The 22580-nt window shown below is 43.0% G+C and overlaps 2 protein-coding genes across 2 annotated transcripts in view; one reads left to right on the forward strand and one right to left on the reverse strand.

Moving 5' to 3' along the window:
* The first annotated feature begins 182 nt into the window (after positions 1-182).
* Positions 183-14626, forward strand: LOC140319793 (uncharacterized). Its single transcript, XM_072397578.1, has 8 exons — positions 183-1423; positions 1989-2261; positions 5397-5633; positions 7271-7441; positions 8982-9113; positions 10512-10678; positions 11693-11965; positions 12068-14626. The coding sequence occupies exons 1-8, from the start codon at positions 1177-1179 to the stop codon at positions 12242-12244; spliced, it is 1677 nt and encodes a 558-aa protein (XP_072253679.1). The 5' UTR covers positions 183-1176; the 3' UTR covers positions 12245-14626.
* Positions 14627-15981: 1355 nt separating this feature from the next.
* Positions 15982-22580, reverse strand: part of abcb6b (ATP binding cassette subfamily B member 6 (LAN blood group) b) — a 42980-nt gene continuing 36381 nt past the window's right edge. The window contains exons 17-18 of the mRNA XM_072397580.1: positions 22087-22155; positions 15982-19309 (exon numbers count right to left, since the gene is read on the reverse strand). Of these exons, the coding sequence (XP_072253681.1) occupies positions 19195-19309; positions 22087-22155 (184 nt within the window). The 3' untranslated portion in view covers positions 15982-19194. The remainder of the gene's footprint in view (positions 19310-22086; positions 22156-22580) is intronic.

The following is a 22580-nucleotide window of genomic DNA, read 5'->3' on the forward strand; positions in this document are numbered from 1 at the left end:
GTCATGTGGTCTTTCTTTTAACTTCCTCCTCTTGTCTAACTTTTCCTCCCCTCTCCCTCCTTCATCCTCTCTTTTATCCCCTCTGCCGTCCTACCCTGTACTCTCATTTCATCCTCACTTATCCTTTCCATCCCTTCCCTCCCTCTCTGGCATGTCAGAGCTTGCAGACTATGTGTGTGAGTGTGAGTGTGAGTGTGAGTGTGAGTGTGAGTGTGAGTGTGTGTGTGAGTGTGAGTGTGAGTGTGAGTGTGAGTGTGAGTGTGAGTGTGTGTGTGAGTGTGAGTGTGAGTGTGAGTGTGAGTGTGAGTGTCACAGATAAAGAGAGCAGCAGCAGCTTCTTTCCTCAGAGCTGCAGACGACCTGCAGGACAAACCGGATCTTTCACCTTCCAAACCGACACCGAGCCTGAAGCTGCTCCGGCTCACAAGAGGAATAAAGGAAGAAAAGAAGAAGAGGGGGAGGAGAAAGTCCATCATCTGATCAAAGAAAGTTTCAACTGCCACCTTTTGAGGATACTGGATACATATATTTTCTTTTCAAAGATCCAAAAGAACAAGGGATAAAGAGGAAAAAGTGAAGCGTGGGCAGATTGGAGCTAAAGGAGGATGTTGGTGTCTGATGCCGCCGCTCAGAGGGAAAGAGAAGAAGAATTAAAGAACAAGAAAAGATGAAAACAGAGGCTGTGACAGAAGAAAAGTGGTTTTGTTTAGCATAAAACAAACAGAAAAAAGCTGAATCGCAAACGAAGGACGGTGTTTTTCCTCCTCATGATGCTGTAGGACTCAGTTTTTCTTCCAATTTCAAGTCCAGCTGAAGAAGAAAGGAAGCAAAGCAATAAAGAGACGGAAGGCTGATATCATCTTCATTTATTTCTCCCTCCAGATTTCATCAAGGAGGAAAAGAACAGAAGAAGAAGACGTGAGGGAGTTCAAGGGCCAACTAAAGAAATTCAAAGGAAACAAGTCAAAGGTGAAGGAATAGAAAGGATAAAGAGAGAAAATATCTTAAAGGAAGGTAAGAAAACAGGACCTGGAAGAGGAATGTTTGAGCAGAAAAAGAGCAAAAAGGCAGAAATTATGAGCCAAGAGGAAAAGCAAGAGTAGAAAAACAAAACAACAGAAGAAGAAGGAAGAGGAAAATCCCATCGACATCAAACCCAGAAACACAAAGGTGAGGATGCAGCTCCTGATGCCTCCTGCGGCTCTCCTCTCCATCCTCCACGCGCTGTCCGTGGCCCCCGCGGGCAGCCTGGCCCCGGGGCGGCTGGAGCGCTGGGTCCGCTCGGGTCTGCAGTCTCTGCAGTGGGACCAGCTGGACCGCTGCCTCCGCCTGTCCGCTGTGTCTGAGGCCGAATGCCGGCGGCTCGCCCACCTGCCCCTGTCCTCTGTGGCCGTGTACGTGTCGGAGCCGCGCGCCGCTGCAGGTAGGACGTCAGCTGACGCACCCGCAAACACCAGCTGATGTAAAACTGCGTTTATCGCATTAAACTGACCACAGAAAGAGAAAAAGCAGATAATGCATCTGTTTTCCAGCTCATGGAAGAACATTTAAGTCTAAATTAATATAGTTTAACCAGTAAAGTAAATACAAATGTAAAAGAGAGTTAATATTGTTTAATATCTATTCGTTATTGTCTACTAATGTCTATTTATTTTAGCTTCTTATATTTTGTAACGTTACATCACTTATGCACACATTTATTTTCATTAAATCATACTATATATTCATATAAATTTATATTAACTTCACTAACTTATTTCAGGTTTGTTTCACAGCTTAAATTCTAAGTTATTTATTGATCTAATATCGATCTGTGAATTAAATAATTAATAAAAGATGCCATAAACTCATATTTACGTGATAAAGCCCAGATTATAACCTGCACTGGTTCTGCACAGACATCTGTGGACTTTTCAAAGTGCTTCCAGCTCTTCCTTTGAGCATCCAGAACTTCTTTTAGCTCCACTTGTCTTCCTCCATCCGTCCAGGTCCGTCAGGCAAGGTTCTGGCCGTCCTGCCGGACTCCTCGGGCGGGCTGCTGAGCTCCAAGCTGCGGGGAGGATTCAGCGTTGGGCGGATGCTGAACAGAGGGGAGGGACCACACCGCCACCAGCAGGCCTTACCCGGCTTCACCGCCCACGACGCCGTGTTGGTGCTCGATCCGAGCCCGGGGGAGAACTTCGGGCACCCTGTGGTCCTCTTCTACGTGGATGTGAATGTGACGAAGAAGAAGTGCTCACACCTGGACGGCATTTACCTGGGTGAGCCGGACGCTCTGTTTCAGCTAAATGACCGATTTGTTCTTTTCTGTTGAGGTGCATCTGAATAAAATGTAAAGTTTCCAGCTCGTCATATTTGACGTAATAAGCAGAACTTTTTGACTTTGATATGTTACAGAAATGATTTCTCACTATATTCAAATGGGATTTTTCTATGCAGACGATGCGCTTTTGTTCACTCCGTCTTTCTAATTCAGTCTTTCCTCTCAGTCACATTTTAACCCTGTAACAACTCATAGATAGTTCCTTCATATCCTCAAATGTGACCCACTAAAGCATCGTCTAAACTAGCGCCCCATGCAGGCGCCACGAGGTACTGCATATCTCAGAAGTAAATGACCACACAGGTAATATTTATCCTCTTTAAACACGACTAATATGAGCATTTCCATCGTGATGCAAACGCCATCTTTAAGTATTTCTGTAAACAAGCCACAAAAGGCCACTGAAGGAAGGAAGGAAGGAAGGAAGGAAGGAAGGAAGGAAGGAAGGAAGGAAGGAAGGAAGGAAGGAAGGAAGGAAGGAACCACTGCAACAGTTTCAGCTCTTCTCAGCTGAATTTAGGCAATAATATGACTCATTTAGGGACAGAAAAACAAACTTCTTCACAGTTAACAAACTAAACTAAAGTTCAAAACTACTTGGAAAGAACATGATTGTGGTTTGGGCTTAAATACATTCTTTCTTCTGAACCACCATCACATATGCTAATAAATTCACAACATTCAGTTGTTCTAACAACCACAAGAGGTCAGATGTTCTTCAAAAGTTTAGTTATGTGCCTACAACTGACCCATGGGGTCACCACCAGGCTCCAGCTGGTACCTGAGCTGAAGGTGCTGCTGGCATAGATGGAGTTCTGCTGCATCAGATTTGGCAGAGGTGTAGTTTATAGGTTTGGGCTTTTATTAGGCAGAGGCACAAATGTCAGTATTGGTTGTGGTTAAATATCTAAAACACATAGAGAACAAGGTTAGTTTTGGCCGCACAATTTGGACGTTTCTGTTTTGGAAATGACCAAAAACATCTGGAGGTGAAGAATATTAACGTAAAAAAGACCAAGAACACAGTTCTGTCCCTTAATGCTGATGAATCAGGACTCTTTTCAGACATGAGAGACGTAATGATGTGTTAATGTCGCAGCAAACATTCAGATACGGGTCCCATTTCCTCACGGCTTCGCTCAGCAGACCAATGGAGAGCCACAATGTGACAGCATGAGGGATGGAGAACAAGTCTTCACAGTTTCTCACCATTTTTATCCCCTCTCTTATGAGCAAAACATATTGGAGGAAGAAAGCAGCTAAAAATCATCATGTCAGTGTAATAAGGAGCCCTCGAGGGTTGATTAAACCCATGTGGCTCAATCTGAACCCAGCTTTGGTGAATCTGTGCTGTTTCCAGCTTCCAGGCTGCTCAGAACCAGCTGGTGTCTGATGAACATCTGACAAGAGATGCTTCAGAAATTTGCATCAGATTCACCTCTTAATTGGACTCATTTGGACGGATAAAAGAGGCTCGAATAGAAGGCACAAGTAAAGCAAACATTTGGCCTGTTTCTGAGCGTCTTCATCCACGTATCTGTGTCTGTTTGTGGTGTGAATATGAAGCAGAGGAAACATGCATAGATCAAATCAGGAGAGCCACAGCAGTTCTGGAGCAAAGCAACATTTCTAAGGTTCCATCACTGAGAAGGAAAGGCAGGAGGAAGAGATGAAGAAGAAATGATCTGAAGGGACAGAAAAGTGCGAGTCCTTTCAGTGTGAGAGCAACTTTCTGACCTCCTGCTGTGAAAGAGCCAGATGTTGAGGCGACTTTGGGCCGATGTCACACGGACTCACCTGTGAATTATTCATACCTGCTCACGCAGCTCTGAGCCACCTGCTGGGGCCCACAGATGGGTTTGCACAGGCTTCGGTTTCCTTCGACCTCATTTAAACCTGCTGGGGAACGGAGGGAGAGACCAAACAGAGGCTGGGGCTGAAGAACAAATGGGGCAAAAAGGGAACAAAGTTGTGGGCCTGCTCGGAGAACTCTTTGGGTGTTGTCCATTTCCATTTCGCAGTTTTTAAGGAGAGTCTGAGGTCATTTAGAGGTGAAAGATGTGAGATTTCTAAATGTGAGTGGAAGAGAAGCGTTTCCAGGGAGAGAGTCGAGCCCCCATGGCCCTGAAATGGATTAATCACATATAGAAGATGGAGGGATGGATGGATGGATAGATAGATAGATAGATAGATAGATAGATAGATAGATAGATAGATAGATAGATAGATAGATAGATAGATAGATAGATAGATAGATAGATAGATAGATAGATAGATAGATAGATAGATAGATAGATAGATAGATGGATGGATGGATGGATGGATGGATGGATGGATGGATGGATGGATGGATGGATGGATGGATGGATGGATGGATGGATAGATAGATAGATAGATAGATAGATGGATAGATAGATGGATGGAGGGATGGATGGATGGATGGATGGATGGATGGATGGATGGATGGATAGATGGATAGATGGATAGATGGATAGATGGATGGATAGATAGATAGATAGATAGATAGATAGATGGATGGATGGATGGATGGATGGATGGATGGATGGATGGATGGATGATGGATGGATGGATGGATAGATGGATAGATAGATAGATAGATAGATAGATAGATAGATAGATAGATAGATAGATTGATTGATTGATTGATTAGTGGATGGATTGATTGAAAATGGCATCAAAATAAGCTGAAGGAACCTGAACCTCTCAGCTTCACAAAGTAAAGCGAGAACATGGAGATCAACCTGCTAATTTCACCTCACTTGGCTTTAGCTCAATCAAACCAACCTGCAAAAATACTTTTTATCAAATTTTATTCAAATTTTAATGAAATGTGTTTTACTTAAAATGAATAATACAAACTTTGTTTTTCCTCATAAACTGCGTTTATATTTGCACACGTTTCAATAAATGATGGATGGAAGGACCGAGACATTTCGTGGTCATACTCTGGAGGATTTAGTCCATTTTCACCTCCTCAGGCTTCACGTTTTCTTTTCTTGTTCCAGGAGTTTATTCTGGACCTGCGTCACCCTGTCTTCTGTTGTGTCTTCAGGTGAGGACTGCCTGACTCTGGCGCTGAAGGGTCGGTGTCAGAACCAGCTGAAGCGTCGCCAGGCGGGACCCGAGAGGCTCTTTGGAAACAGTCGCCTGGCAGCCGGGGCGCTGCGCGGTGGCGCCGGCGGCAGCCGTCTGCTGGAGCGAGCCATCGGAGGGTTCTGTGAGGTCCACTTCCTGCCGTTGGTGGTCGCCGTGGGAGACAGCAACCGGACACAGAGACTGAGATGTGTTGGTAGGAATCTGTTGAGGCCCACGTTTTAAAAAACATTTTTCATTTTCTCATCGATTTTTCTGTTTTTGCTGTTTTAAAATGTCCTTTTTGGCTGGTTTTGGTTGGTTTTTCTGTTTTAAAATGTCCTTTTTGGCTGGTTTTCGTTGGTTTGTCTGTTTTTGCTGTTTTAAAATGTCCTTTTTGGCTGGTTTTCGTTGGTTTTTCTGTTTTTGTTGTTTTAAAATGTCCTTTTTGGCTGTTTTTTGTTGATTTTTCTGTTTTTGCTGTTTTAAAATGTCCTTTTTGGCTGTTTTTTTGTTGATTTATCTGTTTTTGCTGTTTTAAAATGTCCTTTTTGGCTGGTTTTTGTTTGGTTTTTCTGTTTTTGCTGTTTTAAAATGTCCTTTTTGGCTGATTTTCGTTGGTTTTTGTTGGTTTTTCTGTTTTTGCTGTTTTAAAATGTCCTTTTTGGCTGGTTTTGGTTGATTTTTCTGTTTTTGCTGTTTTAAAATGTCCTTTTTGGCTGGTTTTCGTTGGTTTGTCTGTTTTTGCTCTTTTAAAATGTCCTTTTTGGCTGGTTTTCGTTGGTTTTTCTGTTTTTGTTGTTTTAAAATGTCCTTTTTGGCTGTTTTTTGTTGATTTTTCTGTTTTTGCTGTTTTAAAATGTCCTTTTTGGCTGGTTTTTTGTTGATTTATCTGTTTTTGCTGTTTTAAAATGTCCTTTTTGGCTGGTTTTCATTGGTTTTTCTGTTTTTGCTGTTTTAAAATGTCCTTTTTGGCTGGTTTTTGTTTGGTTTTTCTGTTTTTGCTGTTTTAAAATGTCCTTTTTGGCTGATTTTCGTTGGTTTTTGTTGGTTTTTCTGTTTTTGCTGTTTTAAAATGTCCTTTTTGGCGGTTTTTTGTTGATTTTTCAGTTTTTGCTGTTTTAAAATGTCCTTTTTGGCTGTTTTTCGTTGGTTTTTCTCTTTTGTTTTCGTTGGATTCTTTCTGTTGGGTTGTTTTTCTCGTCTCTTTGTGTTTTCTAAATGCTCTTTCCTGTTTGGTTGATGTGTCTTCGAAGCTGTCGGGGTTTTGTTGTTTTGTACCAAACGTGCAGCTCTTGGCAGACATTTTTTCTTCTCTTTTGCTGCTCATATCAGCTCATATGTGTTAGTCAGCTGAATCTCACCAGTTCTGCAGGTCAGTTTAAAGTCAGAGCTAATGATGAGGATGCTGATGTAACATGACAGATCATCCTGAGAGGAGTTTCAGTGTTTCTACCCAACAACTGCATCAAGACGGCTCCACAGAGGTGAAACCTGCTGTGGACATCAGTTGTCAGGATACTCTGGAGACGATAAAAATCTAATTTTACTCTTCAGCTTCACTGCAGTCCTCTGCAGGGGTAAAGATCCTGGTTGTGGTGAATTGTTCAGTAGTTCTCATGTGAAGCTGAGACCACCCACACCTGCAGCTCTGCCTCCGAGCTGCACTTTGTGGGAACGACTGCTGGGAAAATGTTCATTTTCTGTTCCGACAAACACAGGAAATCCCTGCATAAAACCACAAACCCTCACCTGGCAGGCTGCAGCTATCTGGAGATTAAGAAATCTTTAATTGTTAGTTTAGACACCTGCATTCTCAGGCTGATCTGACCCGAACTTTTCCTCGTCTGACAGACCACGCAGAGTTCGCCAGGTGTCCTCAGCCGCTGCCCATGAGCTCTCCCAGTCTGCCCGTCTCAAGCTGCGAGCTGAATAAAAACACCCGCCGCTGCCACCAGCAGCCGCTGGCCACTCACCTGTCCTGCCGTCTCTACCAGACCTGTGACCACGCTGTGCTCATCTCAGGTTGGACTTTTCTTTCTGCCATGTTCTCCAAGTGATTCAAACAAACCAGCATCAGAGAAAATAAATGACAACCTGAGACACAAACACACCTCAGTTTACTCAAAACTTAAGTATCTCCAAGAGAAAAGCAACAAAAGAAACAAACAATAAGACATATTTTATAAGTTATCAGTAAACTTCTGCCCAAACTTAGTTTTCTGAGAATCGGTGCTGCTGCTGAGCAGATTAAATGTGTTTGTGACAGAGTGCACTTAAATTAAATTCTACTTTATTACTCCTGCTGCAAGCTTAACTTTTATTAAAGATCAGCTGTTGTTACAGATAAAATAAAATATAAACCAGCTGAAGTGCAGCAGAGAGGAAGGTAGAAACCTTCAGAGGTCTCCATCAGGGGGTTGGGCTGCTGTTTCTGTAGCTTAGCAACAACTCAGCTGATGATGTCACACAGCGTCAGCAGGTAACTCAGGTGAACTCTCTCAATATCGTCTAGTACAGTCTTAAAGCTGAGCAGAGAGCTGTTAGAGCTGTTCCTGCAGCCAGGTCCAGGATTCCACCATCTGTTGTTAACCAGCTCTGTGATCCTCCTCCTTTACTGTTAGCGCTCTGTCTGCAGTCTCTGTCTGCCCGGATAGTCTTAAAGCTGAGCAGAGAGCTGTTAGAGTTGTTCCTGCAGCCAGGTCCAGGATTCCACCATCTGTTGCTAACCAGCTCTGTGATCCTCCTCCTTTACTGTTAGCGCTCTGTCTGCAGTCTCTGTCTGCCCGGATAGTCTTAAAGCTGAGCAGAGAGCTGTTAGAGCTGTTCCTGCAGCCAGGTCTCTGCCTGATATTCCTGCTGTGTCCTCATCAGGGCTCCGAGCTCGTCCATTTTATCCACCAGAGATCTCACATTTCCCCTGATGATTAAAGGAGGAAATGGTTTAAACTTCCTCCTTTTCCTCCATTTTGTTCCTGCTCTGCATCCTAAATTTCTTCTCTTCAAGTCATCTTGATTTGGGGTCTTATTCCAGGCAATACGTGGGCTTAAATAAGCTCAGTTAGCTTCTCCAACAAGTTGACAACTTTCCCGTTGTCATAGTTACGCATCATAACAGTTGTTCCCAGCAGAAGTCCTTCCAGCAGCATCCAAACCAGCTCAGAAATGTGGTTCACAGAAAACAGCCCAGTAGAAAATCTGAAGAAGAAGCAAAGAAAGACTCAGTCTGTCCAGAGCTGCTGCAGCAGGCTGCTGCCAGCAGGGCGGCGCTGAGGAGACAAAGAGGTGGAAATGACTTCAGTCAGATGGACCTCATCACAGAGATGGCACCAGACACTAGTTTGCATTCAGTGAAACACTTTCATCTATTTAAGATGAAGTTAATGAATAAAACTGATTCTTGGGTTCAGTTATTCAGACATCAGAAAGTGTTTCGGTCAATGAGCTCAAAAATCCCACGCCTGTTCATTCATGTTAAGAAGGCAACATTTTGAAGGTTTTGAACATTTCTGTTGTAATTTTTTAAATCCATGAAACAATAACAGATGAAGACTCGTGTTTTCAGGCGGCTGGCAGCAGCAGATGATGTTCCAGCGTCATGCACAAAATCTCCAGAAGTTCTACAAAATGCTCCGAAACAACGGCTTCCATAAAGATCACATCAAGACCTTCTTCGCCAGCAGTGGACAGCTTCCTGGTAAAAAAGAATAAATAATTGTATTTCATTGCAAACAATATGGACCCAAGCTATTTAAAATGTTGTCTCGTAAGCATCATTTGATTTGTTATTATGACATTTCAGGCCTGGAGCATGTGCCAAAAACGTTGGGCAAGGGGCAGTTTATAGCTAGTAAATAATTCATTAATTATAACATATTAAGCAGGTGATATAAACTGTGTCCATGACAGTCTGAGCAGCAAAGATGTTCAGAGGAGCTCCAGTTTGAGTTTAAAACAATGTTCCTCAGAGACAGACTGGAAGGGATCTGCATATTTCTGCCTCTACAGAGCAGAATATCATTAAAGCATTCAAGGAACCTGGAGGAGTTTCAGTGTAAAGGACGAGGGAGCAAGCCTAAGCTGGACCCCGTGACCTCTGACCCCTCAGACGCTGCATCAAGAACCGTCATTCATCAGCAGCTGATAGAAGCACCTGGACAAGGGATTACTGTGGAAACCTTTGTCAAGCACCACAATACAGAGTTCCATTCACAAGCTTTACTGTGCAGGAAAGAAGCCTGATGTTAACCTCGTCCACTTCTCTGGGCTCGGAGGCGTCTGGGATGGACCGTCACACGGTGGAAACGTGTGCTGTGGTCAGACCCATCAGTATTCCACATCTTTGTTGGAAGAAATGGAGCAAAGAGCAAAAGCAGCATCCAGCCTGCTGTCAGCAACCAGTCCCTGCAGCCAGGCTCTGTGATGGTATGGGGTTGGATCAGGGGGCAAAGCTCATTTCCACTTCTGTGACGGCAGCATTAATGCAGAAAAGCTCACTGAGATTTTACAGCAACATATGCTGCCTTCAAGGCCACATCTTTTCCAGGGACGTCCCAGCATTGTTCAAGCAGACCATGGAAAACCACATTCTGCCACAGTCCAAAGGCCTGGCTGAGGAAGAAGAGGTACGGGTGCTGGACTGGCTGCCTGCAGTCCTGACCTGTCCCCAGCAGAGAAACAACCACCCCCCCCGCACTGCTGCTCACCTTAAGACCTGTTTAAGGAGGAATGGGACAAAATAACAGCTGGAACTCTGCATCACCTGGTTTCCTCAGAGTCAGAACGGCTTTAAGTGTTGGCAGAAGGAAACAAAGTGGGAAAAGGTTCACTGACTTTATGGGATGCTGCAGGTCTGAGGTGTAGAAATGATGTTTGTTCACAGATTAAATGAAGCTGATGAGATAAAATATTAAATATATTTACTTTATATCGACTGACATGAAATAAAAGTAAATATCTGTCAAAATGATGGTATTTTTTATGGATTGTTGGGAAAAAGATTTGCCTCACAGAGGAGCTCTCTGTTTGTGACACTGACCATCCGATCAGGTGTCGAACCTCTCTGACTCCCGTCCTCCATCTCGTTCCCGTACAGATGATCTGGAGGGCGTGTATCCTGCAACGGAGAAAGCGGTGATCCGTAACCACGTGTCATACGTCTGCAGGAAGCAGCACTGCGCTGACACTCTGGTTCTGTACCTGAACTCGCCAACACGCAACGACGGCACCATGCTGCTGTGGGACGCCAACCTCAATGGAATTGTAAGAAGCACACCTACGAGATTGAACGAGATGCCGCCCTAACAGCGTGCGTCTATGAGAAAGATGTTTAATACGCACACAAAAACCTTAAAAAGAACCGTGATGGGAAATGATGAAATGTCATAAAACTGGTTGGAGGACAGGAGCAGATCTGGACCCGTTTGACCTTTTTTCAGGTCTAAAAGAGATTTCTGTGACATGTTTTGGTCCAGAACCACAGCTTCTTTATTCCCGCGTCCTCACAGCCTTGCACACAGTTGCCAGTTAATGTAAAAAGAAGGTATTTCCCCACACCAGAGCCGACAGTTCCTGGTGTAACCAGAAACTGTCACGGTTCGGATAGGTAGGACCCAGATGCAGTTCTCTTTTAGATAAAAAAACAAGGTTTATTCGCAAAACAAGACAGGGAGCATGAACAAAGGGCGCGACAAAGCCGGATCATCAAAATGACTTGACTACAAAAAGAACTATGACAAACAAAACGAGGCTATAACAAAACAAGGCTATGAAAAACACTAGGACTATGGCTATGAGGCATGAAACCGGACTTATCTTTAGTGCAACAAAGCATGGAGGGATAGTGAGGTAAGGATTCTGCAGTGACTGAAAGGAAACCAGAAGACTAAATACTGTGGAGGGAGTGATCAGTGAATGAGGTGCAGCTGTGAACAATAAACCAGGTGACTTGAGTGAACCGAGGTGGCAGGGGAAAAACAGGACTAGAACATAACTGAAACCATGATTAAACAAACTGTGACATAACATAAACTTCTGTAGCAGACTGTGACATAACATAAACTTCTATAGCAGACTGTAACCAGAAACTGCCCCACACCAGAATCAAAGACAAATACTTATTCTTACATTCTCTCCTCTGCACTGAAAGATTTAACGTGTTAAAACAGTCAGTTTTTTCTCTGGGATCTTATATCCTGTGAGGCTCGAGTTGGTTTCGTGATGGAATCCAAGTCTTTTAGCGCCTAAATGTAAATGTCCTCGGTGCTCTCTGTTCAGGCCGATCTAAAGGAGCGGTACTCTGTGAACGAGCTGCTGGCGGACCTGGCCGGCTGCAGAGCCACTCGAGTCCTGCTGTTCGTGGATCAGAGCTACAGTGGTGTCCTGTCAAAGAGGCTACGAGGGTCCCAGAAACACATCAATGTGGTTCTGATCCAGAGCCAGGCCTGGCAGAGCTATGCCTACCAGACCCAGAAGCTGAGCCCGAGCTGGGATGACAGCAGCTGGTCTTTGATCATCCCGGCCACCTGCCTGCTGGACCACCTGGGAAAGGTAAGTCTCCCCTCAGACGTTTCATTCTTGCTCTGTGAACGCTGCCCTGACCTCCCCTGACCTCCCCTGACCTCCCCTGACCTCCCCTGACCGTGTTTTCAGGGTGCTGGGGCAGCTCGTCTCCTGGAGCCGTGGGCCGGCCTTTTAAACGTGACGTTGGCGGGTGCGCCCTGCAACGCCACGCCGCCTCTGACGGAAAGCGAGATGCGGCGAGAGTACCAGGGCTGCCAGAACCTGCCGACCGCCCTCTGGCACCAGAAACACCGGAGGACCAACTGAGGGAGACCTTCAGGAGGCGGACAGAGGACAAATCAGACACACACACAAAGGACACACGAGTGTTTACACTGTATGCCTTCGTATTTGCTGCTCTGTGTGTGTGAGACTTCAGTTTCAGTGTGTTTTATGACGTAACTCCTCGGTGACGGCAGTTCATCTCAGTGTGAGTGTTTCAGAGTTCAGCGGGAGGGCAGATAATCTCGGAGGGTAACACTAGTTTGTGCTTTGGGCGTGCGCATGTGAGCGTGCACAACACATCTCCTGGGCACTTAAACATTTCAGATCCAATCATCCATCTCTATTTTTGTCTTTACACCGGTGTCCTCTCTCCTTTCTTCTTATCTTCTCCCTCCTCTTCCTCTCTTCAGTCTTTTTTGGATTTCTCCGTCTGTCGTCTTCCTCCAAACTGCATCTCTCCTTCCTTTTCTTATTGTCTTTCCTCTGAGAGATCCAACAAATCACTGAAACATAGACTTTCCATCCACATGGTGGCTTTACACGTAAAAAATATAAACCTAGCTTATTCCAGCCTGGTATTTTACCCATATTTGTTCTGATAAAGCTCTTTTTATACTGCTCAAAAAGCCAGTGTTTAAGCGTTAAATCAGCATTCAGTCCCCAGTCACATGACTGCAGAAGTTGTAGGTAATTATCGGCTCTGACCACAATCGGCATTGAACACAACACACAAATCAAACATGGCACAGGTCACTTTTTATCTCCAGACACACGTTTACTCTGAAACTGACAACAACTCACGGACAAAAGGAAACAAAGCTGAGCAGTTTTACTCCAGCTTGCAGCTCGCTGTCAGTGTGTCGGCTGATGATCCCGGTACCCTCAGATTAGTCTAATTATCTCAGAAGATCATCAGAAACTATGGTCAAAGACATCCTGCAGGATACAGTGTAACGCCACCTTTTGGCGTAGCTTACAGGGTTGTTCCCTGGGACGTAGTAAGTGGATGTAACTCCAGGTTTTTGATTGTTGCAGCTCTCAGAGCTCAGAGGGTCAACATGCTGCTTCTGACAAAAGGAAAGAATTTAATCAGCTTTTTTAAGCGTATGCACCCATGTTTAAAAAACCTGTTTAAATATGCTGAAAACAGTACATGCCATGCTAATTATACCCTCTCCACCTCTGTTAGAGCTGCACAAAACAGCGTCTATAAAGGCAAAACAGAGCAAGCGTCCACATTTTTACAAAAACTATTTTATTTTTAATCTTTTAATAAAGGATCTCCATCCACAATTCTCTTCAATTTAATTCAATTTAATTTATAAAGCACCAAATCATCTTTGGGTTTCGCTTCCTCCACAAACCCACTGATTAAACTAATTCAATTCAATTCAGTTCAATTCAGTCAATTTAGCTCCAAATCACAACAAAAGTCATCTCAAATCAGTCCAATTCAAACTAATTATAATCCAATTCATTGTGATACAATCATCCTCCAATCAAATCATTGATCAATTAGATTATAAATTAGTCCAATTCTTACAGAGCCAATTTTACAAAAAATGTCACCAAACAGACAGACTCCCGTCCTGAGCTGCACGAGGCGACTGTGGAGAGAAAAAACTCCCTTTTAACAGGAAGAAACCTCCATCAGAACCAGAACCAGGAAGGGTCATTCTGCCTGGACCAGCTGGGGTTGGGGAGAGCCTCAACACACCACTGATGGAGATGTCTGGCTCAAAGTTCAAATTAGAAAAGAGCTTTTCATCGTTTTTTGTTGAATGTCACAGAGAGCTCTCAGTCAGTCTGAACAGAACCTGAAAACACATTAAAACCACATTAAACTACACATTCTGGACCCTAAGAGTGAGACCTAAAGTTTCCCATCATGTGGTACAGCTCTGTGACGAAATTAAAAATAAATTGATGCAAAGTTAGCTTAAATGTTTTAATGTAGACATGTAGGAAAAGGGAGCTTTTATCAGTTTGATCAAGTCCACATAAAGCCCAAAGGGGAGAGTAGCACTACAGACTAGCTTTGGCTTTGTTCGTGTTAAATCACATGAAACAACCACAGAGTTAAGCCGTTCCTGCACCCACAACATGTATGTTCAGCACTGTGTCTAAATGTCTTCCCAGAAAACACATGCCAGTTTTCAGCTGCTTCCTCTTCTGCTGTGTGTTGTACAGACTGTTGTTGTACTAATTTTGCATTAATTTGTTTATTCAAAAGATGGAAGTTGACCAGAGGAGCAACTGTCCAAATATGTTGGACAGTTCAGCGCAGAAGTGCGTCCAACCAAGTGCATTTTCAGTTTGTGTTACGATCTGTACAGTGTGTGACATGTAATTTAGCTGAACTGTTTCTATCTGCATGCAGTGAATCACAAAATATAATCAATAAAGTGCTTTTAGAAAACCAAAGGTACATGAGATTTATGGCAGTTGCCCCTCTTGTGTCTACAAATCACTGACCTGATGATAACAGGTGAAACACATTCTGAGGACGCCTGTTTTGGAGTCCCAGTAATCTTTTGAAAGGTGCTGATCATTCAGTGCCTATGAATCTTCTCTAAAGCCCAATAAGTCAGTACATTACATCATGCCTTCAAATACAGCCCGCTTCTCTGAGATACACTTATCCAATCCAACTTTATTTATAAAGCAATGTGAAGCAAAGTGCTGGACAGAATAAACCAATTAAAAGACATAAAACAAGCAAAAATAGCTGCCCTACAAGAAAAACAATGAAATTTACTGAAATAGAGGTCAAATGAAAATAATATCAGCGAGTTACAGCATGGAGGAGAGATTTAAAACACTGTCAGAGAGGAGGATCAATGTGCAGCAGCAGCTGATCAGCTGACCTGAGAGCTGGAAGCCTGATCAATATGTAGCAGCAGCAGTTGATCAGCTGACCTGAGAGCTGCAGGCCTGATCAATATGTAGCAGCAGCAGTTGATCAGCTGACCTGAGAGCTGCAGGCCTGATCAATATGCAGCAGCAGCAGCTGATCAGCTGACCTGAGACCTGGAAGCCTGATCAATATGCAGCAGCATCTGATCAGCTGACCTGAGAGCTGGAAGCCTGATCAATATGTATCAGCAGCAGCTGATCAGCTGACCTGAGAGCTGCAGGCCTGATCAATATGTAGCAGCAGCAGCTGATCAGCTGACCTGAGAGCTGCAGGCCTGATCAATATGTAGCAGCAGCAGCTGATCAGCTGACCTGAGAGCTGCAGGCCTGATCAGTATGCAGCAGCAGCAGCTGATCAGCTGACCTGAGAGCTGCAGGCCTGATCAATATGCAGCAGCAGCAGCTGATCAGCTGACCTGAGAGCTGCAGGCCTGATCAATATGTAGCAGCAGCAGCTGATCAGCTGACCTGAGAGCTGCAGGCCTGATCAATATGTAGCAGCAGCAGCTGATCAGCTGACCTGAGAGCTGCGGGCCTGATCAATATGTAGCAGCAGCAGCTGATCAGCTGACCTGAGCGCTGCAGGCCTGATCAATATGCAGCTGATCAGCTGACCTGAGAGCTGCAGGCCTGATCAATATGAAGGTGTAGCAGCTCATTTAGGGATTTAAAAGCAAATTAAATGATTTTAAAATGTAAAGGCAGCCAGTGGAGTGAGGCCAGTTAAAATGTGCCAGTTAAAAGACTCGCTTCATCGTTCTGAACCATCTGGAGACGGAGGACCAGCTCACCTCCACACAGAGTCTGTCACAGTATTCCAGCCGAATCCGGACTAAGGTGTGGAATACTGTCTTGTACTGACTTTATTTTGTCCTGCTGCCTTAAGTGGGAAACTCTTGATTTAGCAACTGCTCTGATCCAGTTGTGGAGCTTCTGATCAGGATCCACTTTTACCCCAAGATCTGTGATAGTTAAAACTTAAGGTGTTGAATGGCTCCGGTGCCCTGATGCAGCAATAAAAGAATCCTCCAAAGGTCTCTACAAACTGCAACTTATGACCAAGTGATGGGTCATAATTGACCTCTTTGACCGATGCAGGTCCAGTCTTGGCTTGCAGCACAGATTGAGCATCGCCGTTTTCTGAGGTTTTTATTGGTAACAAGACATAATTCTGTCTGACACATTCGCCTCCACCTGTCGGTGTTGGGCCCTCAGGCTGCTCATATAGCTTTACTCAAACAATAACCTTTGACACCAGTTCTTTCAGTCCATCCAGGATGTTTTCAGCAAAACAATCTGAGTAACATTAGCTTTTGATGAGAGGGGAAGAATCCTCACACGACTTTCTCTGCTGCAGAGGAAGTTTCACCTTGACATTAGGAAACTCTCCCTATTGTTTGTTGCAGCATGGCTGCCAGGTAGCTCGCTAAAGTTACATGTTCTTGCTGTTGTGATGAAACATTTCTTTAAATCTTGTTGAAAACACAAAACGACTGAACAAAAACAATGATGTTTAAAGCTAGCGTTGTCAATGGGAAATAGAGAAAAACACGAATGTCTCTGTTTGGAAAAGTGTCGGATTAAACTGGGGAAAAAGGAAAATTACTGGAGAGACAAGTTAAAAAACAAGGGAAAGTGTGACCAGAAAAGATGATTTTTAGTGTTGTTTGTTAGGAACAAATTCTAGATGAAGAAGGTCAAAGAAAGTCATCCAGATCTGTAGAATGATGGACTCCAGATAGTTTGGAAATGGCCTTATAACCCTTCCCAGACTGATGGGCAGCAGCAGCTGCTTCTCTAAGATCATTGCTGGTGTCTTTCCTCCTTGGCATCGTGTTAAACTGACAGAACTCCTGCTTTTATAGAGCTGCTCACACTGACTGAGGATCAATAATCAGAGCATTGATCAGCAGCTCCTGGCTGCTTCTTACCCTCTTAGTTCCTGTGGAAGCAGGAAGGGTTCACTTAGTTTTTCACACACTGCTTCTGTGTTTTGTCTCAGTTTTTGTTCCATAAATAATGAGACAGTGTAATGTGTCATGTGTTGTTGTTCATCTGAGGTTGGAGTTACTGAGTTTTAACACCTGGGGTGGACCAGATGATTTTTTCATTATGTCCCGAAATGTAAAATGTCCTAAAAGAGGGCATATCTTGTTTTTACCAAAACTATACAAGTTTGGCTGAGAGCTATTATGCAATTATTTACTGCTGCTGTGTGAGATAGTGCATCTGATTGTGTGTGGCTAACGTATTGTCGAGGCTAATATTACCTTATTTAGGCTTATTTGGCTTGTTTAGGTACCTGTACCTTGTTTAGGCTAACATGTTGGGTAATAATTCTTTGGCTAATGTATCAGCTCGCATACTGTAGTAACTTTAGGCTAACACAAGATGTTCTGGCTACTATAGTAATTTTAGGCTAACACAACATGTTCCGGTTCCTGTAGTAACTTTAGGCTAACACAACTTGTTCTGGCTACTGTAGTAACTTTAGGCTAACACAACATGTTCCGGCTACTGTTGTAACTTTAGGCTAACACAACATGTTCCGGCTACTGTTGTAACTTTAGGCTAACACAACATGTTCATTAGTTACTGTAGTAACTTTAGGCTAACACAACATGTTCATTAGTTACTGTAGTAACTTTAGGATAACACAACTTGTTCTGGCTACTGTAGTAACTTTAGGCTAACACAACATGTTCCGGCTACCGTTGTAACTTTAGGCTAACACAACATGTTCCGGCTACTGTTGTAACTTTAGGCTAACACAACTTGTTCTGGCTACTGTAGTAACTTTAGGCTAACACAACATGTTCCGGCTACCGTTGTAACTTTAGGCTAACACAACATGTTCCGGCTACTGTTGTAACTTTAGGCTAACACAACATGTTCTGGATACTGTAGTAACTTTTGGCTAGCACAATTTGTTCATTAGTTACTGTAGTAACTTTAGGCTAGCACAACTTGTTACGGCTACTATAGTAACTTTAGGCTAACACAACTTGTTCTGGCTACTGTTGTAACTTTAGGCTAACACAACTTGTTCCGGCTACTGTAGTAACTTTAGGCTAACACAACATGTTCTGGATACTGTAGTAACTTTTGGCTAACACAACTTGTTCATTAGTTACTGTAGTAACTTTAGGATAGCACAACTTGTTACGGCTACTATAGTAACTTTAGGCTAACACAACATGTTCCGGTTCCTGTAGTAACTTTAGGCTAACACAACATGTTCTGGCTACTATAGTAACTTTAGGCTAACACAACTTATTTAGGCTGCTGTTGTAACTTTATGCTAACACAAACACAGTGGTTATAATTTCAATAGATCTAATCTATCATAGCTTGCAATATCATCTTGCTTAGACTGATAGCCTATATTTAATAAGGTTACTGTGTGGTTCAACCTGATGTAGGAGATAAATTTATCATAAGCTAATGAAGTGGCTAAGACTAGTTTGTTGATGCTAATATAACTTATTTAGGCAAATATGATGGTTTATATGATTTTAAACTGGCACAGCGCTCATCATTTAGCACATTACCATCGGTCTCTTCATCAAATAGCATTCTAACAATGAAACTGTGAGCATAAGGCAGCCCTTTTCTCATAGAAACCATGCTGTATTAGCACCAAGTAGTGTCATCCCAAATTTGTGCCCAAAATAACCTGCTGGTTTTTCACCCTGTTAGTACACAGACCTCAATTCAACTTTGTGTACCTTCACCTCAGACGTACATCAACTTAATTTCAACAACACTCCTGAACAAGCAATATGAGAAAAGCCTATGTTTATGTCTTTTTTGAAAAATGATCTTTATTTGATTAATGTATGACCTTTGAAATTGGATTTGGTATCTTGTGGAATTGAAAACGTTTCTGGTATTCTGACATCCGCACTCACTGCAGATGTGCAAATATTTACTACCTGACACACAAACTACACATGCTGTAATTCAGCTGAATGAAAGTCTTGCAGCAGGATCACTGCTTGGAAGTCTTGGCAGAAACATAACATTTTGCTGTTGTTGCTCAAGGACTAAATGCATCACACATGTTCACATTCAGTTCAAGTGTCTTGAGTGCAGTTGTTGGTCTGTGTTTCCGTTTGTGTGTCGGGACTTTTCTGCTGTTTCCTCCACATGGCTGCATACAGACCTCCCTGCATCATCAGCTCCTCATGTCTGAACACAAAACAACATAATGCAGGAAACATGTCATGATCCTCGATCAAGCATTTATTTTGTCACTAATTTTGTGCAGTATGACTTTATTTCATTTAAACATATTCAATCATTCCAGACTTCACTTGTTCAGACAATGAAACGTGATGAATAAAAGGATCAGATTCCATATCTGATAAAAATGAATATTTTAAAGATTAAATACAAAAGAATACACAAAACAGAGCAGACAGGGGGGATGGTAAGTCACTCATAATGTCTTATGACACCAGCGATGCTTTAAGAACAAAGTTGAGCAGTCTAAAATCTTTCCTGCAAACTTTAACCAACTTTACTATGAATTAATAAAACCACAAGTGTGTTACTGTCTGGACTGCCAGACAGACGGAGACAGAGAGGGTCAGAAATAGAGGCTACGGTGAGAGAGGGCAAGAGACAGAACAGGTTGGTGCGAAAGAGACAGATGGAGGCTAAGAGAGAAGAAGAGGGCGAACCGATGAAAAGGGGGCAGGAGGGGAGAGAAAGAGCGGGCCAAGAGGTGAAGCGCAGGGAAGTGATGCTGAGGTTTCTCTAAATTATGCGTGACCACTTTAGGTCTATAAATACTTTCGCGGTGAGGCAGACTAATTTGAAAACACATTTTTCTCTTGTTCTTTTATAAGTTCAGTATACCTGAAAATTAAGCCCTTTGCCTCAGGGCTCTTTGGATCTGATTAACAGGTACTGCAGTTATAAAATGTTCATGCAAATGATGATAAAACAACATGTAAATTATGGGTTTGGTAATGAAAAGCAGGAGGGGAGATTTAATGACTTTCTCATCCCTTCCCACATGTTTTATCATGCTGTTTGCATAGACTTATATATATAGATATATTTGTTCTCCTGATGACTGCAAAGCTGTAAAGACCAAACATTAAAGGCCTTTCATGAGTTCATATGATTTTCTGAGGTCTTGTGGAAATGTCTGTCACATGTTTTGGTCAAAATCCCAAATCAGAGAAACAGCATAAGCAGCTCTCTCAAGCTTTTTTCCCCTCCTGTTTTCTTCCAAGCAGCCAAACTTTCTTCTAACCTTTAAAGTGTCCTGATCAACAGTTCTCCAGCTTTCTGAAGCTCTTTCACAGTTTTTATTTGGACATTTTCTGCTTTTTCCCCTCATTTTCAGTCCTTGTTCCTGAGCATTTTCAGAGGAATGTGTTTTTTCTTTGTTCAGCCACTTAACTCTGACCTATGAAGCATTCAGGCAGAAAAAAGGCTCCTAACTCAAGGGATGAACCAGTGTTGTGTCGACACAGAACAGACAACTTAGCAAAGAAGCCATTTTAAACTGGATCTTTAGGCTCTTTGTTACCAGCAGCCTGTCACAAAGACACATCATTTGTTCCCATTTCTTTAGCTGCATCTATGAAAAACAGCAAAGAAAACACAGTTTGACAGACAGAAAATAGGATTTCTGCAGCAACAAGGTGATTCCCAAAGAGCTATTAGCTGAAAACTTGGCATATCTCAGCATGGTGTGCAGTGTGTCCTTAAAACATTTGAGGAAACTGGACAAGTGGAGGACAAAAGAAGAAGTGTCAGGCCTAAAAAACTATCTACAGCAGATGAACAGGATCTGAAAGTGATGTCCTTAAGAAAGAGGAAAAAATCCAGCTGTGACCTGACAGGACCTGAGAGATGCATCTGGACCTTCAGCTGATCCATCTACTGTTGGCCCAAGCCTCATCAGAAATGGGCTCCATGGAAGGGTGGCTGTCAAGAAGCCGTTCTTAAGGAAGGGAAACAGGGAGAAAAGGCTGAGCTGTGCCAAATGACACAAGAAGTGGACTGAAAATCAGTGGCAACAGGTCTTATGGAGGGATGAATCCTCCCCAGAGCCCGGACCTCAACATTATTGAAGCAGTGTGGGATCATCTGACAGAGAACGGAACAAAAGGCAGCCCACATCCAAAGAAGAGCTTTGGGATGTCCTTCAAGAAGCCTGGAGAACTATTCCTGAAGACTCCTTAAAGAAATGACAGAAAGCTCGTCTCAGAGGGTTCGGGCTGTGTTGGAGAATAAAGGAGCTCAGACCAGATATTCACTTAGATTAGATTGTTAAAGTTGTTCAAATTTTATTATTTTCCTCTTTTAAGCTCATGCCAAGATGATGTAGGTCTGTTACTGTGATAAAAGTAAAGACAATCCACGTTTTTTAACTGATTTTAAAACGAGCCAACGTAGAGAACAGCCTCAGGATGAAATGAGGCTTCCTCCTGTCTCTATTCTATGAAACACTCTGGGGCAGAAACTGTGTATTCTGACACCGGAGGTTAAATGGTTTGTCTCATGTTTACACCACAGTGTCAATCAAAAGATGAATGGTTTTCACTCAGTATTCACCACACAAGCCTTCAGGGGCAAACTGAGTTCTGCAGTGAAGGATGGACAAACTGCAGTGTGATCAAATCATCTCTCAGGTGTGCTCTTATCAATACCTCAGTGTTACCCTTTGTAAGTGTGTGTGTGTGACTTCAGTGTTTGAGAAAGGAAGTCCTCAAACCCAGCTCCTATATCAAAGGATTGTATGCATCAGCAGCTAAGTGGCAGCTCACAAGATGTGTGTGTGTGTGCCTCTGGCTGTGAGAAAAATACCAAAAGGTTTAAAAGCAACTCAAAAACACACTCTGGGGTTTTGATCTACAGATAACAAATTTGCAGGCACTTAGGACACACTGGGTCGCTCAGGTGTAACACCAACGCACACACCCACAGAAGCAGAGACACGAGCTCACCGTCCTCTCTCTGCGATCTGTCCCCTCTGAAGCACCAGGATCTGGTCTGCTCCGACAACCGTGGACAACCTGCAACGTCATGCAAACTGTTTCCATATCTTTGCATAAGAAATTAAAGCTTTTTAGCACAAACTGCGTTACTGGCGGCTATCGATAGATTAGGTTTTATTCGTTGTCTCATCACTTAATCTGTGCATAAAAGGTGAAACAACCACAGAGTTAAGGATACGCTTTAAAGTAAAGATGCCTTTCGATGTAAAGACAGTTTTAAACAGATCCATAAACAGTTTTCATTCATAGAACACATCTTCAGACAACATGTGCAGATACTCACTTTGCTGCTCATACCTACGTCCTACATCCTGGCAGAACACACGCTGTCCAAACTGCATTTTTCTTCTCTTATGTACATATTTTTTAGTTTTCTTTGTTTATCTCTGCCTATATTTGTCTGCTTATGTTTATTATCACTGCAGCCCACAAACATCTGATTC

Source organism: Leuresthes tenuis, unplaced genomic scaffold (genome assembly GCF_036924035.1).
Source record: "Leuresthes tenuis unplaced genomic scaffold, fLeuTen1.0.hap1 SCAF_12, whole genome shotgun sequence".
In the NCBI taxonomy this organism is placed as follows: domain Eukaryota; kingdom Metazoa; phylum Chordata; class Actinopteri; order Atheriniformes; family Atherinopsidae; genus Leuresthes; species Leuresthes tenuis.

Coding starts and splice junctions, on each gene's coding strand:
- LOC140319793 (XM_072397578.1), top strand. CDS start 1,177: ATGCAGCTCCTGATGCCTCCTGCGGCTCTCCTCTCCATCCTCCACGCG. Junction 2,262..5,396: donor CCTGGACGGCATTTACCTGG/GTGAGCCGGACG, acceptor TTGTGTCTTCAG/GTGAGGACTGCCTGACTCTG. Junction 10,679..11,692: donor ACGCCAACCTCAATGGAATT/GTAAGAAGCACA, acceptor CTCTCTGTTCAG/GCCGATCTAAAGGAGCGGTA.